This window comes from Puntigrus tetrazona, chromosome 10 (assembly GCF_018831695.1).
Source record: "Puntigrus tetrazona isolate hp1 chromosome 10, ASM1883169v1, whole genome shotgun sequence".
In the NCBI taxonomy this organism is placed as follows: Eukaryota; Metazoa; Chordata; class Actinopteri; order Cypriniformes; family Cyprinidae; genus Puntigrus; species Puntigrus tetrazona.
In genome coordinates, this window is record NC_056708.1 from 3,860,764 (window position 1) to 3,877,394 (window position 16,631).

General features: G+C 37.1%; 1 protein-coding gene across 3 annotated transcripts in view; it reads right to left on the bottom strand.

The window, feature by feature from the left end:
• Positions 1-16,631, bottom strand: part of pam (peptidylglycine alpha-amidating monooxygenase) — a 35,829-nt gene that overhangs the window by 17,072 nt on the left and 2,126 nt on the right. For 2 of the 3 annotated variants that reach the window (XM_043250200.1, XM_043250198.1), the window contains exons 1-10: positions 15,726-15,791; positions 11,866-12,266; positions 10,655-10,775; positions 8,252-8,309; positions 6,607-6,694; positions 2,344-2,435; positions 2,176-2,259; positions 1,857-1,905; positions 352-419; positions 133-213 (exon numbers count right to left, since the gene is read on the bottom strand). In XM_043250200.1, the coding sequence (XP_043106135.1) occupies positions 133-213; positions 352-419; positions 1,857-1,905; positions 2,176-2,259; positions 2,344-2,435; positions 6,607-6,694; positions 8,252-8,309; positions 10,655-10,775; positions 11,866-11,957 (733 nt within the window). In that variant the 5' untranslated portion in view covers positions 11,958-12,266; positions 15,726-15,791. Of the gene's footprint in view, positions 1-132; positions 214-351; positions 420-1,856; positions 1,906-2,175; positions 2,260-2,343; positions 2,436-6,606; positions 6,695-8,251; positions 8,310-10,654; positions 10,776-11,865; positions 12,267-15,725; positions 15,792-16,631 lie in introns of those variants that run through there. The other variant, XM_043250199.1, reaches the window with a different exon arrangement.

Consider the following 16,631-nt stretch of genomic DNA (forward strand, 5'->3'; position numbering starts at 1 on the left):
GACAAACGAGACACAACAAGATATCGATAATGTACGTTAGCGCCATAAAATGTAAAAGAAAATTTACAAAGACTAAATAGGAACTTAACGGATGTAAATATAACAAATGAATGCAATAAAGCCGTATCTCACCGAGGCTGTGTGTGTGTGTCCTGAAGGCAAATGGATACATTGGGGAAGATGGGTAAGTGCAAGCGATGTCTGCATTGGTAACTGCAAACAGCAGAAATATCAGACGTCATGTATGAGACGATGCAAAAGGTAAAGCTTAGAAACCTTTCACAACCCCAAATCTCTACAAGATTATTAGTGCCAAACTGGAAAATAGATAAAAAGGTCCTTTTCTTGTACCTTTCTTCCCAGGAGGAATGACAGTGTCCACAGACATCATCAGATACATGCCAGCAATAAAGGGCTGTCTGCACAGAGCACACAACATTACACATTAAAATGGATTGGAAAATGGAATTAATAACAGCACATTACATGTTATTGACTGATTCGCTTATTTATTACATCAACTTTATAGCCTTAATATTTATAAGGAATAACTAAGAAAACTTAAAAAATATACTAAAATGTATTTGAAATGCAAGTAATATGCCACAAATACATTTCAAAATTTCAAATACATTTTAGTACACTAAAGTGGGATACTGGTATAAGTCTGCTAATTGGGAACAACTAATTTTGTGCTTCATGGACTTTAATAGTCCAGAAGTTGTGACCAACCACAGGAAGTCCAACTAAAGGTATATTTAGGTATATTTGAATGTGCTAATGAAAGTATTCTTCAGGAGCACTTTAAATATCTATAGACATATATAATATCTATCTATAGATATTATATAGAGATCATACAATCCAACAAGTGCACTGCATTCATACCAGTTTATGTATCTTTTGCAAACACAACAGGCATACATTATGCTGATTAAACAGTTTAGCCTGTATTTTGTGGTTACTCAACTCATGTTAAAACATGCTTTAGCTGATCAATGAGAACACAATGGATGTAATGGAAACAGGCACTCTGCAGTGATATCAGCATGACTCTATTGACCAATCAAAGTAAAAGCCTTGAACTAGCAACGAAATAACTAATACATTAACAACAATACTGTCGTTTTTCAGGTTCCATCATCACATTCATGTTTTGAAAGACACGGATATGGCCCATTTTTCAAGTAGCAACTAAAATAAGTAATTGTGCCCTTTGGCATGTGTGAAATAAATTTGGTTGGACTTGTGCTGAAAAGCTTAAATGCTGAAAAGAGCAAACTTTTACTGTGATTTTAGATCTTTTTAAATAAACTTTCAACGATCAACCCACAGACTACACTAGATTTTTTTTTTTTTTTGAGAATTTAACAGCTGCTCATAAAAAACTTAATTTATTAACACAATTCAGTCCTGGACGGCTGGTGTCCTGCAGAATTTAGCTCCAACACTAATCAAACACACCTGAAGCAGCTAATCAAGCTCTTACTAGATATACTTTAAACTTCCAGGCAGGTGTGTTGAAGCAAGCTGGCGCTAAACTCTGCAGAACATCAAGTTTCATGACCCCTGCAAAATAGAAAACAAGAATGACAAGAGTTCCTGAGATGGAAAGTTAAATATACGGTCAAACTGAAAAATTGCAATAAGCTTAAGGTGTAATTTTTGTAATCTTCCTTCTGGTCTCAAATCTCATTTTGCTATTCTCTTCCATTCAGAAAAAAGCTCAGTCATGTCAGGCTTGACATTGTCGATTTCATAATCAGTGAATCAGTAAATTATGACAAAATGAAACAAATACGTCTTCTGAATGAATCACAGATATTCTTAGATCTAGTTGCGACTGCAAAACTTACGGTTTGGAAGTCATTCTTAAAGTGAGTCCTGAGCAGTCTCTATGATGATCTACAATCCAGACGAGATAAACAAACGCTGTCAGACATTGAGCAATACTGCTGTTTCATGCAGCACAGGCACAGAAAAGCACAGAAAAAGTATGTCAAAATGTAGAAGAGAGTGTGTAAATAATGACAAAAAAATGTTAATTCTGGACATTGACTGGAACTATTGCCATTACACATAGTCCATTTCTGATCAGCAGGTGAAGTTAAGTTTGGTTGAAGCCGTTGTCATTAAAGCGTGCTGATCAGCTCTGCGATGCACATCAGTATTCACCTCTAAAGTTTTTGACATCACCATAGTGAATTTGCAGCACAAAGTAGTTAATTCTGGTGTCTCCTCCAACTTTAAAGCCAACATCTAAAAAAACCCCAAAAAACAAAACAAGATGAGCCATTTACTCGATCACTTTTAAGTTACAACAGCTCTGATTAAAATGAGCACCTTTGGGTAGTTTGGTTGGAGGAGCATTCCTGGCCCAGGCATACATGATCTTGGCCTGATCCCGACACGTCCCCAGCTCTTTCCCACAATCCCTAAAAAAAAAAAAAATCAAAGACTACTAAGTCAGAAATGAATCATTTTGTGTCAACTCAACCTGAGGTCCTCAGTTAAAAATGTTGATTCAGATTTTTTTCCTAGTGAAAGAAATAAAAGAAGAAAAGAAAAAGCCAAAATATTCATTCAAATTCAATACATTGAACGAATATTTACTGTCAAAATGACAGTATAATAATCAGTAAAATATGTAGATTTTAACAATCTTTGTTGGATGGTACATTTTGTGTGTATTTATTATTATTTGATCTAAGTGAAGAAATATTAAAGCAAAAAAAAAATGCATGTTGTCTTTCGATATCTTCTTTTTTTAAAGGCCCTGTAATTAATATGCAATAGTAAAGTTATATTTCTTACTACAAAGCCCTGCCTCAAACTGTGTCACAAGATGAGCCTATAAGCAGAACTGGTTGGGATTCTCAAGCAAACATGCTGGTCTGTGTATTTCAGCAGTTTTTCTAAAAAACATGTCCTGCACCCTGTTGGGTTATATAGGTTTACATAGTTTTTTTTGTTTTGTTTTTTTACATTTACAACATTCTGTCAGGTTCGAACATGCACATTTCCACATAAACCTCTCATTCTGTCTGACAGAAATATGTTCACTCTAAATGTGTTCACTAAACATATCTCACCCCCCCTGTAAAAACCTCCATTGACTAGTTTTAAAGAAGGTAGTGCATCAAAACACCCCATCATGCCACTGCACTGGGGCTGCAGATGACTCATGGCCTCTCTGAATTTAGTATTTCTGAACATTCGCCAGGTTTGGTATAATTAGCCTATTTTCATGCTGATCCTCAGCGCTTCTGAAGCCTCACATCTCTCGCTATAAAAGCGTGCCATGCAAGCCACAAGAAGCACCCTGCAGTATCTGCACAATGAATTTTTTATAATACATGAGTGACATTAAAGAGGGAGGCAATTGGAATATGGAAACTGAACTCTGATAGCAGGAAAATGAGGTCACTGTGGTTAAAATGAGAAAGAGACCTTTTATATTTCAGATATGTTTCAGCTTATTTAAAAACCCTGATTTTTTTTTTACCATGAGTATACATGCCTTTTTTATTTCTAAACACACAGCCCATAGAAACTGAAGAAAGGATGAGAACCAAGCCTCCATCTCCCCTCCCTTCAGGTCATCTAAGATGCTGTTGTCAAGGTGCAAATGGTTGCTATAGTAACAGGCAGCTTTCTTACTTTTTTCTCTCTTATTCTGTAGGCAAGCAGCAGTTGTTGCGGCACTAGCCAGAAGAAAGCTCAGATGACATTTAATGGTACATGTTTCCAACCTGTTTTCAAAGTTGCATGACTAGTACATTGAAAGCTTTCCCATCTCCCAAGTTTGCTCATGAGGTAATTTATGTCTACACAGATCTAAAACTATAGCATGTGTGTGTGTGTGTACAAAGACAAAAACCACTAGAATAAAAAAAAAAGAGAAACACTGAAAGTGTATCTCAAACACTTTCCCACCCCATATGTCACTTGTTTGACAAACAGCTACTGTATTCCAGAGTTCAATCTTTTTAAACACTTTTGGTTGAATCAGAAGCTAATATATCAAAGAGCTCAAATTGGGAGATTAATGTTTTGAAAGCACTACAAGGTTAAAGTGTTCACATTATCAGGACCTTAAGCTGATTTTTTTTTTCACAGATACACCATATTGCCAAAAGTATTCGCTCACCTGCATTGACTCGCATTTAAATGTAAGTGATCCCATTCCTAATCCATAGGGTTCAATATGTCGTCACTCTATCCTCTGCAGCTATAACAGTTTCAACTCTTCTGGGACTGATATGCACTAGGTTCAGGAGTGTGTTTATGGGAATTTTTGAGCATTTTTCCAGAAGCACATTTGTGAGGTCACACACTGATGTTTGACGAGAAGGCCTGGGCTCTTAGTAATTCTGTGATTCATCCCAAAGGTGTTCTATCGGGTTGAGGTCAGGACTCTGTGTAGGCCAGTCAGGTTCATCCACACCAGACTCTGTCATCCATGTCTTTATGGACCTTGCTTTGTGCACTAGTGCACAGCCGTGTTGGAAGAGGAAGGGGCCAGCTCCAAACTGTGCACACAAAGTTGGGAGCACGGAACTGTCCAAAATGTCTTGGTATGCTGACGCATTCAGAGTTCCTAAGGGGCCAAACCCAGCTCCTGAAAAAAAAAACCCACACCATAATCCCCCCTCCACCAAACTTTACATTGGGCACAAAGCAGTCAGACAAGTACCATTCTCTTGGTAACAGCCAAACCCAGACTCGTCCATCAGGTTGCCAGAAGATGTGCAATTCTTCTCTCCAGAGAATGCAACTCCACTGCTTTGCATTGCACTTGTTGATATATGGATTGGATGCAGCTGCTCGGTCATGGAAACCCATTCTATGAAGCTCTCTGTGCACAGTTCTTGAGCTAATCTGAAGGCCACATGCAGTTTGGAGGTCTGTAGCAATTGACTAAGATTATTTGGATGGGTGAGCGAATACTTTTGTGTATATACATATATATATATATACACATATATATATATATATACATATACATGTGTGTGTGTGTGTGTGTGTGTGCGCGTGCATATTATGTATGTATGTGTGTATGTGTACGTGTACATGTACATGTACAGAGGCAAATACCACTAGTATCACAAAAAAGAAATGCAAAAATAGCAACTGAAAGTGTTTCTCAAACACTTCTACTTTTCCACACCCATGTGTCACTGGTTTGACAAACAGACACTGAAAGTATCACTGAAAGTATCTTCCACACCCATCTGTCTGTTGACAAACAGACACTTAAAGTTTTTTATAGAAAGTTTAAGGCTAGAATACAATGTCTGTATTCTAGCCTTAAACGTTCTATAAAAAACTTTTAGTTAAATCAGAAGCTAATATATCAAAGAGCTCAAGTAAAGAGATTAATGTTTTGAAAACACTACAAGGTTACAGTGTTCACACTCATCAGGAACTTAAGCTGACTGTGGCTTATTCATAGCTGACTACACACATAAAACAGGGACAGGACAGGAGCAACAAACTAATAAATGAAAAACCTTCTGCTTAACAAGTGCAATTACAGTTTGTGCAACTCTATGCATGCTGTATGCACACTACTATTCAAAAGCTAGATGGTTTAATGTTTGTAATATCTCATGTTTGCCCTGGTTGCCTTTATTTGAGGATTAATACAATATATAATAACTTTCTTCTATTTGAATATATTTTATTGTAATTTATTGCTGTAATGAAAACATTTTCAGCATCATTAATCCCGTCTTCAGTGTCCCATAATACTTCAGATATCACTCTATTAGGCAGATTTGCTGATTATTATGCTGCTTAATGTTTTCATGGAAACAGTCATTTTGCAATTTTATTATAAATAGAAAATTCAAAAGAAAAACATTTATTAAAATACAGTTTTTTCAATCCATTTAATGCATCCTTGCTTAATAAAAGTATCCTTTTAAAATGTAATCTGTGAATATGCCCATCTGCAGCACAAACTATCACTGATCCACCCCCATACTTCACTCTGGGCATGCAACAGTCTGGGTGGTACACTTCTTTGGGGCTTCTCCACACCGTAACTATCCCGGATGTGGGAAAGACAGTGAAGGTGGAGAACAATGCATGTTTCCCATTGTCTACAGCATAAGATTTTTTGCTGCTGGCACCATTTTTTGGCATTGGCATAAGTCACCAAAGGTTTGGCTATAGCAGCCCAGCCATTTATTCTAACCTTTTGGAGCTCCTGACGAACAGTTTTGGTGGAAACCAAACTGTTTTGGTGGAAACCAAACCAAATTTAAAGCTGAGGTGCACATTTAATTCTGCAGTGAGTTGGGCAGTTGTGGTTTTATGTTGGATACAATCCGGGTTAGCACCCGGACATCCCTTTCAGACAGCGTCCTCTTGCATCCATAATTATAGAATAGTGATGTAACTGAATAACCCTAATTTTCGAATGTTTGCATATCTGTAAAATATATATGGTGTTTTTGTCTGAGCATCCCAACCAGCCTGAAAATGTTTTTAAAAGCTTGGACAAAGGAAAGTATGGTAACCTCAAAAAGGAAGAAGAAAAAAACCCCAAACATTTAATAATTAAAGATCACTCCAGTTCTCGTGTCAGACGTGACTCACCAGTATCCTTGAGTGGCATAAGGGGTTTTGCAGCCATATAAAATCATGTGGTGGGCTGTGTCCATAGTGGCATGGGGAACAAAGTCCACTGAGAAGAGAGAAGTGTTTTTAAGTCAACATGGTAAGATGGTAAGTTAGGCATCTTAAATCAATCAATTTATCAAAGTTTCTTAGAAAGACTGTTTTTCTAAGACAAAAGAAAGTGCATTAAATTAAACATGAAATAGTATTTTCTTGTAAAACCTTTTTTTTTATTTGTTTTATCTACAGATAAAAAAAAAAACCCTCTGTGAAGAGTTTGAATGGCTGAATGCTGTTTGCTCTGCATAAACCACAATAAACATCAATATGCTACCCATATAAAAAGTGATGGATATCTTCAGGAAAGGCCTCCCTCGCTATTGAAGCCATGAATAATAGATGGGATGTTGATTGATGGCAGTAGCAAGACAGAGATAATGTAACTTTCAGATACATGCACAAATCTGGGTGGACCTGTTAATCTACAAACTATAGACTGCCTTCTCTGAAGACCACCGCAATGAAACACAACAGATTTGATTTCCACAACAGATCTTTACAACCAATTAGCAGTTCCAACTAATTAAATCTACACAAAACATGCTTCATTTCAAGATGGTTATCGCTTAAAAGTAATGATAACATGCAGCTTAATATGTGCTTAACTGCTTTGATTCAGCGGGTTCCATCAGTGAATGATTTACTTTCTGAATGATTCATCAAATACACCCGCTCAAATTAGTCATTTCCAGTGAATCAGACTACAATGCTTGCACTGTATGTGTTTGTTTGCGCTTGAAGCTCGAAAGGACGGGACAGTTACAGAAAGACATGGAATGTCTTGTTTTCTCAAGCCTGCAATCTGATATTTAGCACATTTAGCACCGCAGGGAAACAATACTTGGTTGACATACTGACTTAATGTTGTAACATATTAATATATACATTATATATTGTCTATTTGTATTAAAAACATTATTTTATATTACAAAAGTATTCAGATAAAGAATATACAAGGGTCTTATAAGGCCTTAATGAAGCATCACCACCGAATACAGTAAATGATCAAGACCAAGGCTCACTGACATGCATTGTTGAGGTTAGTGAACTCAACAAACAGCCTGCTATTAGCCATCAGTCATGGCTGCTGCCGCTCGACTTTCAATATTATGGGATTCACTGGCCTGGATGACTTGTGTAAAGATCTGCTTATACACACAGCAAGGCAGAGTGGTTATACTTTGATGTTAGTGAGTGCAAATGCAGTCTAGTCTGAAAATTAAACAGGAGGGACCAGCCTGAACGAGATTATTATCTTTAAAGCCTGATCAGATTAAACATTCATTTCATCATCTGGAGCACAGTTAACAAATAAAAGTCAAGCATATGAAGGCAAGATGGCGGCAGACACAGACAAAGCAGTCATAAGAATAAAGAGACCAGGTTTCATTCACTGTGTATTTAAGTCCGTATGACTTCCTTGTTTGGTCTTTTATACGTTAGTAGATGATTTATCTGGTGAGTCTTATCTTGCTCTCTCGTGGTTTTGCCTTAGTTTGGATAATTGTTTAGTAAAGTCTACACATCTCTGTGTTTTCCCATTGTTGATGACACATGTACTCACCTATGTAGGCCTCCTGTGATGTGGGGACAGGAACAGCCATACAGTAGTAGCTGTCAGACTGTTAAGAAACAAACACACTTATTAGCCTTCGATACGCGCATTTTGTGCTGATCATCAGACCATGTTTACAAAAGCTGACCAAGTAGTGAAGCCCTATATGCTGCTCAATTATTACTGGTGCCCATTTTTTAAATTATAATTAATACTATAATATTATTATTATTATTATTATCATTGTTGGTGCTATATTTTTTTTTTCAGAATTCTTTGATGAACAGACATTTCCAGAGAACAGCATTTATTTCAGATATAATTTTTTTCTAACATTCTGAAAACTTTTAATGGGAATTAAATGGAATTACCAGGAATGTAGAGGAATTAACAGGAACAGGAATCAACAGAAGTACAAGAGAATAAACAGGAACATAAGGGGATAAACAGGAGTATGGGAATAAACAGGAATATGTGAGAATTAACTAGAAATATATGGGAATAAACAAGAACATATGGAAATAAACAGGAACATATGGGAATTAAGTTCAAGCAAATTTGATGTTTATCTGCTTACCCCCAGGGCATCCAAGATGTAGGTGACTTTGTTTCTTCAGTAGAACACAAACAGAGATTTTTAACTCAAACAGTTGCGGTCTGTCAGTCATATAATGGAAGTCAAGGGGCACCAAATGCTCTGCTGCATCTCATGTCATGAATGAGATCAGGAGAGTCGGAGATTGTGGTGTATAAGAGGTCAATAAAAAACAAAACAAAACAAAAAAATAAATATATATATATATATAATTACTGATCATTTTGCGTCTTAACACCTCAATGTATCATCATGAGCCATAGGGTTTAAAGTGGTTTCATCTGTGTATGTTTTTTTTTTTTTGGACGGTTTGAGTTAAAAATCTTCTGAAGAAACAAAGTCACCTACATCTTGAATGCCCCGGCGGTAAGCAGATAAACATCAAATTTTCATTTTTGGGTGAACAGGCCACTCAAGGACATTCCCAAAGTTGTCCCATAGCCACTCCTTTGTTAGCTTGGCTGTGTGCTTAGAGTTATTGTCCTGTTGGAAGATCTGTCCAGTCTGAGGTTCGGAATGCTCTGGATGTCAATGTTTTGGTACAATCCCGTTTAGGAGGTCTACAGACAATTCCTTGGCCTTTTGGCTTGGTTTGTGCTCTGACATGCACTAACTGTGGGATAAACAGGTGTGTGAAACCATGGCCAACTGAAATTACCACATGTGGACTCCAATATAACTGTAGAAACAGGATGCACCTGAGCTAAATGTCGAGTGTCATAGCAATGCTTATGAAAATAGAAATGTTTCTTGAGCTTATTTCCACTTCAGTCATTCTGATTTAGGCTAGAAATTGCTGCAATTCTCTCTTTCTCCAGCTGCTACTTAGGTTACAAGGTTTAGCGCATTCAACACTGTCAGCTATACAGAAAATGCAGCAATGACTACAGCTCTAATAATTACAAAGTGTGTAGAGATACTGCCAAGACATTAACCCTGCAGTAAAACTGTTAATATAAACACATTAAAAATTAAACCTCTATTCATCTGCATTACTTTGAAGATCAACTAAAGCATCACAAATATGGTTACCTTTTACAATCTCTTTAACATAAATGCACTACAAAACGTGTCATGAAGCACTAAGCTACATTTGAGATGTCAAAAAAGGTGTTTTGCTGCACAGCATTGCAAATGAATTTATTTTAGGGAAAGCTGGTTAATTTTGGTCTTAAAATCTATAGTACTTGTCTTACAATTAGTCGTGATTTGTGTTTCATTATCCTATAAGAAGATTCATAACAGCATGCGTTTCTTTCCTATGACAGATACTTCAAACTCTAAAATCACGCACAGTAGTTCAGAAATGTTCATGGATTGCAGTGTTTGTTTTCGCACATCACAAATTCTCCTCCATAGACCCTGAGTTACCGAGACAAATGCAGTTCATTCACACATGTAACTCCTAAACATCACCAATCAAATGCCTTGAATAAACACCTGAGCAATCTCCGTTACTAAATAAGCTTGAAAATGAAGCTTGTATCTATTTTCCACCCAGAGTACAAATGCAAACGGCTGTGCATTTATTGTCTGTATTAAAATATATTGTGTCACAGTACAAAAGCATGCTTAATGTATTCTTCATTTAGATGCAGGGAATAATTAAGTGCAGAATGCGTTTATGGGAACTGTTAATGACAGTAAAATAAAACAGAAGACACTGAGCTTCTGGTCCCCTGTCCCCTCCTCTCCATGACCTAACGCGCTCAGCTTTAGAGCATTTTTTTAAAACTGTGATGAAAACTGGAAATGAAGCAGGGGGTTTTATGACCCTTTAAAGTGCAAATGACAAAGGTTATGTAAAGAACTCTTACCTCTGCTGGAATAACCCCTGGTATGCGAATATCGAGGGAAAAGTTATAAGGATTGGACAGGACAAATGGCTGTCTGGTCCTTGAGCAGTCGTTGGGGTCTGTCCAGGCATTTTCTTGAAACCTATTAGAAAAAGTGCACTATTAGTGCATTGCTATCTGAGCTGCTAGGACGCATATTTGAAAGTAAAATACAGATATTAAATAATTTGTGTTCAGATAAACTGAATTTGTCTAGAACAGGAAACATTCAGTGAACCTGCCCTTCAACTAGTGATGCCTGCTTCCACAATATTTGACAATATTTTGCAAAAATGCCAGTGTTCAGCCTCATTGCAGAACGAACCTTTTTGATGGCATTAAATCATACAATTTCAAAAAACTTCAGATTTCATTTTACATTTTGTTTAAAAGCAGAAAAAAATGGAACATCAAAGGGCCTTTTTATATTCAATTTGGCTAGGCTTTACAAAGGGTAAAACATGCCATCTGAGAAGACGCCATGGCTGAGTTGAGACCATATTTTCAAATGTAATAGATTTAATTGATTTAACTGACATTTAGTGTCTATAAAGTTGAGTCAACACTACTCCACAAAAACCCCAACAATAACTAAATAAATAGAGAAGTATATAGAGTGCACTATGCATTATTGTTGGGGTTTTTTTAATATGTTTTTATATATTAAATAAATCTGTAAAGTTCTTATTACTGTCACTGTTTAAACAACAATCTGGAGAAGAATAGAGTGACTATAGTAGCTTTATGAGCAATTTAAATTTTAAATTAAATGTTTTTTTTATTATAAACATTTGATTAATAAATTGTTTATTTAAACTATATATATTTTTAGTTTCTACTGCTAGCTAAATAAACTTAAATTTTGGTCACAGTGAAATACTGGTAAAATACTAATTATTAGTAATTAGTAATATTTGTAAATAATAATTAATATTAGTAGTTTGTAAAACACTAATTTTGGTGCATCACTAAAATAATAATGATAAACACAAATAATAGCATCTATATGCTGTTACTGCTTTTTGTTATAATAAAAAAGGTTAACAATTTACTTCCATGTTCCATAGTAACTACATATTATATCTAATTAATGTGTTTACTCAGTACTCTAAAATGAGTACTCAGGACTCAGTAAAACGAAGTGTGACCAAAAAAAAACATTAAACATCCATTAAGGAACTGAAGTGTCTCACCTCTTGAACCTGAACATGTGGTTTTGGACACTGCGGCTATGGCACTGAAAAAACAGTGCAAACACGAGCACGCCGCACCCCAGAATGCCCATCTCTGAGCGGACAGAAGAGCGATCAACAACAGAACCAAAAGTGAGCCGATGCGTTTCAATCCTGCCCTGCCGCCATAAGCCACGGCAACCACGATTCACTCTTTCTGCTCTCCTCGCTTGCTCAATCTCTTCAACAAAGTGCCATAAAAACAGTCCACGTCCCAGTCTCCTCCACACCGAATGAAACCAGGGCTGTTCAGATGCAGTGTGACACCGCCGAGCGTGATGAAGAGGAGGAGGAGAAAGGCTTCTTGCTTCTCACGCCGGGCAGTGCATTTCACGAATGCAACATCAGGCTTCTGTTACAACCTGCAAAAACAGCAGCCAAAAAAGAACAGATGAAAAGAATACAAAGAAAAAAAAATATGATCTAGCAGAATCATGAGCGAGATTCATACGTCCCGACCAACACTCATGAAATATACATGCAGTCCATCTCAGAAGAGACAGGAGCGGGAGGGAGCACACAATAATCTAATCAGAGAGGATTCCAATAACAATACCCTCGGCTCGCTCCCTAGGAGACACAGGAAGTGAAGGGGCCTCGGCAGTGCTTTGTGACGGGGGATGTCACCTCGGTAGGGCAGCACCGTACTGAATATCTCTGCAAGCCTTCAGTTTAAATGAGAAACACTTCAAGGTATTCTCTGGCAGACGTCGGCAAGCTGATTTGGATGTAGAGTTAATGAGGAGGGCTGAGCCGAGGGGAATTTACGAGAGGTATCACTGTACTGTGTGTTCATCCAGAGAGCACCGTCATACAATGCCTCCACATTCAGTGCCAGAGGCAAAAACAATTTCAATACAATCAATGGGTGGCAAAACAGATGCTGCCACGCTAATCGTGACTGATATCATTTGTGTAAAGGCAGATGTCTCGTGACGAAGAAGAGAGGCCTATCCAAAGAAAGATAAATAAATGACAGGAAAAACAAGCAGACGGGGAGGAACTGAGGGCTTACGCTCTTTCGGCGTAAGCTGAATTAATCGCTGAAATAATCCCCTTGACACTGTTGGAAATTAACATATTGCCAAGGAGCTGTTTGGTCTTTCTGGGCCATATGATAACTAAAACATACAGAGCTGAATAGACACTGCAGACTAAGGCGCTAGAATAAACTAGCATACTTGGCTTATTTTTAAACAATATAATGGAATTAACAAATAATCAAAATTAACAAAAAAAAACATTAACAAATAATAGGAAATATTGTCCAACTCACACTTTTATCAAACCATTAAGGGGTTCATAACACATCTCTTTTTTACCTTGAGTACCTATAAAGCAGTACTGCAACCTTCATATATTCAAAAAGTGAAAATAACAAGGGTGCTAACTATTGCTAAAAAGCGCAATCTCTATTTAGCAGATCTCCATATGCGCAAAGTCCAAAACAAGGCAATAAAAAAAAATTTGAACGAGCACCTCATGACTACATCACGTTACGTACGAGAAAATAAAAAAAAGACACAGGCACAAGTGGAATGCAAAAAATTTTTTTTTTATGTTACTGTGTTTTTGTAACAGTAGTTTTTTTTTTAAATAAATATATAAATATAACGAGGTGATATATTGCATCACCAAAAATGATTGAGGTCATGTTGTGTGATAAGTTGATTATTGCAACAGGCCTAAAGTTCGTCAACACACTTGTGAAACTCTGTTACTGCTCCAGAAAAACAAACTGCACCCCCTTTTCGTGTAAGTCTGGGTTCATTAGGAATCCGAACAGCAAAGTTATGATTCGCTTACAACCAAAAACATTTCTTTGGAGACATTCTTTGCGAACGAGTCCTGTGCAGTGCAGTCTAAAGAAGCGTGTTGATGAGTGTGATGAGTCTCTCTCTCTGGTCTACGCCTGGCTGGGAGAAATGCCCATATAAGGATTTGCATTGTTGTCTGCGTCATGCAGACCAACAATAAAAAAAACTCTTGGAAGTAAGATTTTTGTTACTCAAATTACCTTTTGAAACGTTGTCCATGCTTAGCATGACGATTCAACTCTTTAACAGTGAAAACAACAGCATGTGCTCCCCTTTAACTCCTTAATAAACTCCTAATTTGCTGTTTAGTAATAATTAGCACGGTAGTTGATAAGTTTAGGTATTGGGTATGGGTAGATTTAGAATATGCACTTCATAAGTACTAATAAACAGACAATATGTTAATAAAAAACTAGTAAATAGTGAGAAGTATTACGACAAATATTAATTTAAATAATGGCACTCAGGACTGTCTGAATGAGTAACCAATAACGATAACATACTTTAAAAAGTCTGTCTGATATGTTGTCATTAAACGTAGGCAGCTGTGTTGAGTTTAAACAATCACTGTTCTTAACCTTTTCCCATTCATGTAATTTTCAAGGATGATGATGATGATGTAATATATAGAGCTACCTTTTCTAAAACCACAGCGAGCATCACTTAAAAGACTCCATTATCTGTAGAAGTCATTCACTAACCATTTTACAGAAACAACTCATCAAGGCTATGGTACAGTAACTAGAAGGTTCATTGGGATCCTTTCCTGATTTTGAAATATGATTTCCACTTCTTTTCAAAACAATTAAGTACACGGTGAATGTGGAAATTCATTTGTGATCTGTTTACAGCTGCCCTAGCTCTACTGTGATAAAAGGTTGATTATACGGTGCAAAATTATCTTGGAAAAAAAATAACACCCTAATTTTCTGGAGCCTGAACTGCTTGAAAGGCTTCCTTTTCACGCCAAAATGTTTCTTGTGGTTAATAACTCATCTCCAAGATTAATAAGCAGAATTTAAGGTTCCATCATAACACACATCCTCTTTATTAAACCTTCTTCAATGCTGTATACAAATGATCATCCACTCAGTCTCATTATTTTTTCTCTGTTCGTGCTTATTTTTATTCAATGAGGTTCTTAGTTGTTTCCTTTCTACCCTTTTAACGTGTTTTTGCACTTATCTTTGAACTATGCCAGACAAATGTGTTTCATATTTGATGATATTTTCGGAACGGCATCATTTAATTTCTTCAGAAAAAAACCTCTCACACAAAGCCTGAAAAAGGCTCAAGTCTCCGCTTTAAAAATGTCATTATAGATGCACTTTTAATAATAAGAGCAAGTGCAAAATATTTATTTCCACACAGATTCTTTGTTCTCTCTATTATAAATTATTTAAGCTTATTCTATTTGTTAGGCTATTAATACAAACCAGCCGTTTTTACAAATAAATTCATAAATTCCAATGCGAGAAAAAGAGATAAAAATACATTAGTACATTTGCATTTCAGTCACCACAAACTGACCCCATCTTCCGTTTTCTAACATCAAAACAGCAACTGTAAATCAATGAGGAGTCGCATCACTAGGTGAGCATGAATCATCTCACACGCGCAAGTCTGCACGTCATCCGTACCTGTTATGAAATATAAACTGCAGACTCTAATCTCAAATAACTGAACAGAAAATATCTCACTTTCCATCGACCAGTGATGTTTCATACTCTCAGAGTAATCCATCGCAAACAGCCGTTATTTGTTAGGTAGGTGGATCACGGAAAGAGACAAGTACCAGAAACAAACAGCCATATCTAATGATCCCCTGCACTCCCTCAAACATACACCATTGATCAGGCTGAGTCTCTCAGACGCTATAAATCCCCACAATGTAAAGCTGATCTTCACAAAGCATTGACTCTGCTAACACTAACACAGCAGCTGCATTAAACACAGAGCACATGAGAAGGAAGATAAGACAAAAATTCATAACAGACCGCCTACCTCGCTTGCTCGTCACATTAAGATCTGAAGCACGGCTGAAAATCTGCTTCAGCGCAGCCTGACTCACTAAGAGAGAGAGAGAGAGAGAGAGAGAGAGAGAGAGAGAGAGAGAGAGAGAGAGAGAGAGAGAGAGAGAGAGAGAGAGAGAGAGAGAGAGAGAGAGAGAGAGAGAGACAGCCCAGCATGCTGGCTGACATCATCATCATCATCATCACACCCAAGACCTGAAAAAAAGGTAACCATGGCAACCGCTGCACACCCACAGGCATTCGCTGTCAGTTACCATCGTTACGTTCCCCATGAGTCTCTCTCTCTCTCTCTCTCTCTCTCTCTCCTCATTGATCCATCACTGTTTATCCATCAGCAGCCACACACCATCCAAAGGCTGCAGCTTTTGGGCCGAAACACATCAGAGCATGAAACTAACAATGTACAACTGAATAAAAAAAAAACAAGAACATTTAAGGTTACTGCTTAGTGTTAAACTCAGGCAGTAGATGTAGGGTGAATGGCTCTAATGACATCACTATACAGAAGAGGGAGGCTGCTCAGCTCTTTTGATGCAATATCCGCTTCCATGGTAACAGCAACCTCTTTGATGGAGCTCTTTTCAGAGCTCATGGGTAATGTAGTTCTTCACTGCTAAAGGTAACTCGGGAAAAAACGTCCGAAAGTTCAAAAAAATGTTAAGCAAGACAATAGTTTCAACACTGCTCAAAAATCAGCATATTAGAATGATTTTTGAAGGATCATGTGACACTATAATGTGAAGGCTTTAGGGTTGGGTACCGAACTCTGTACTTTTAAGGATACCGACCGAATTGCCTCGGTACTACCGTATACCGATTCACATTAAATCAACTGATACCAAATTTCGGTATCCTCTATCACGTATTGAGACAGAGA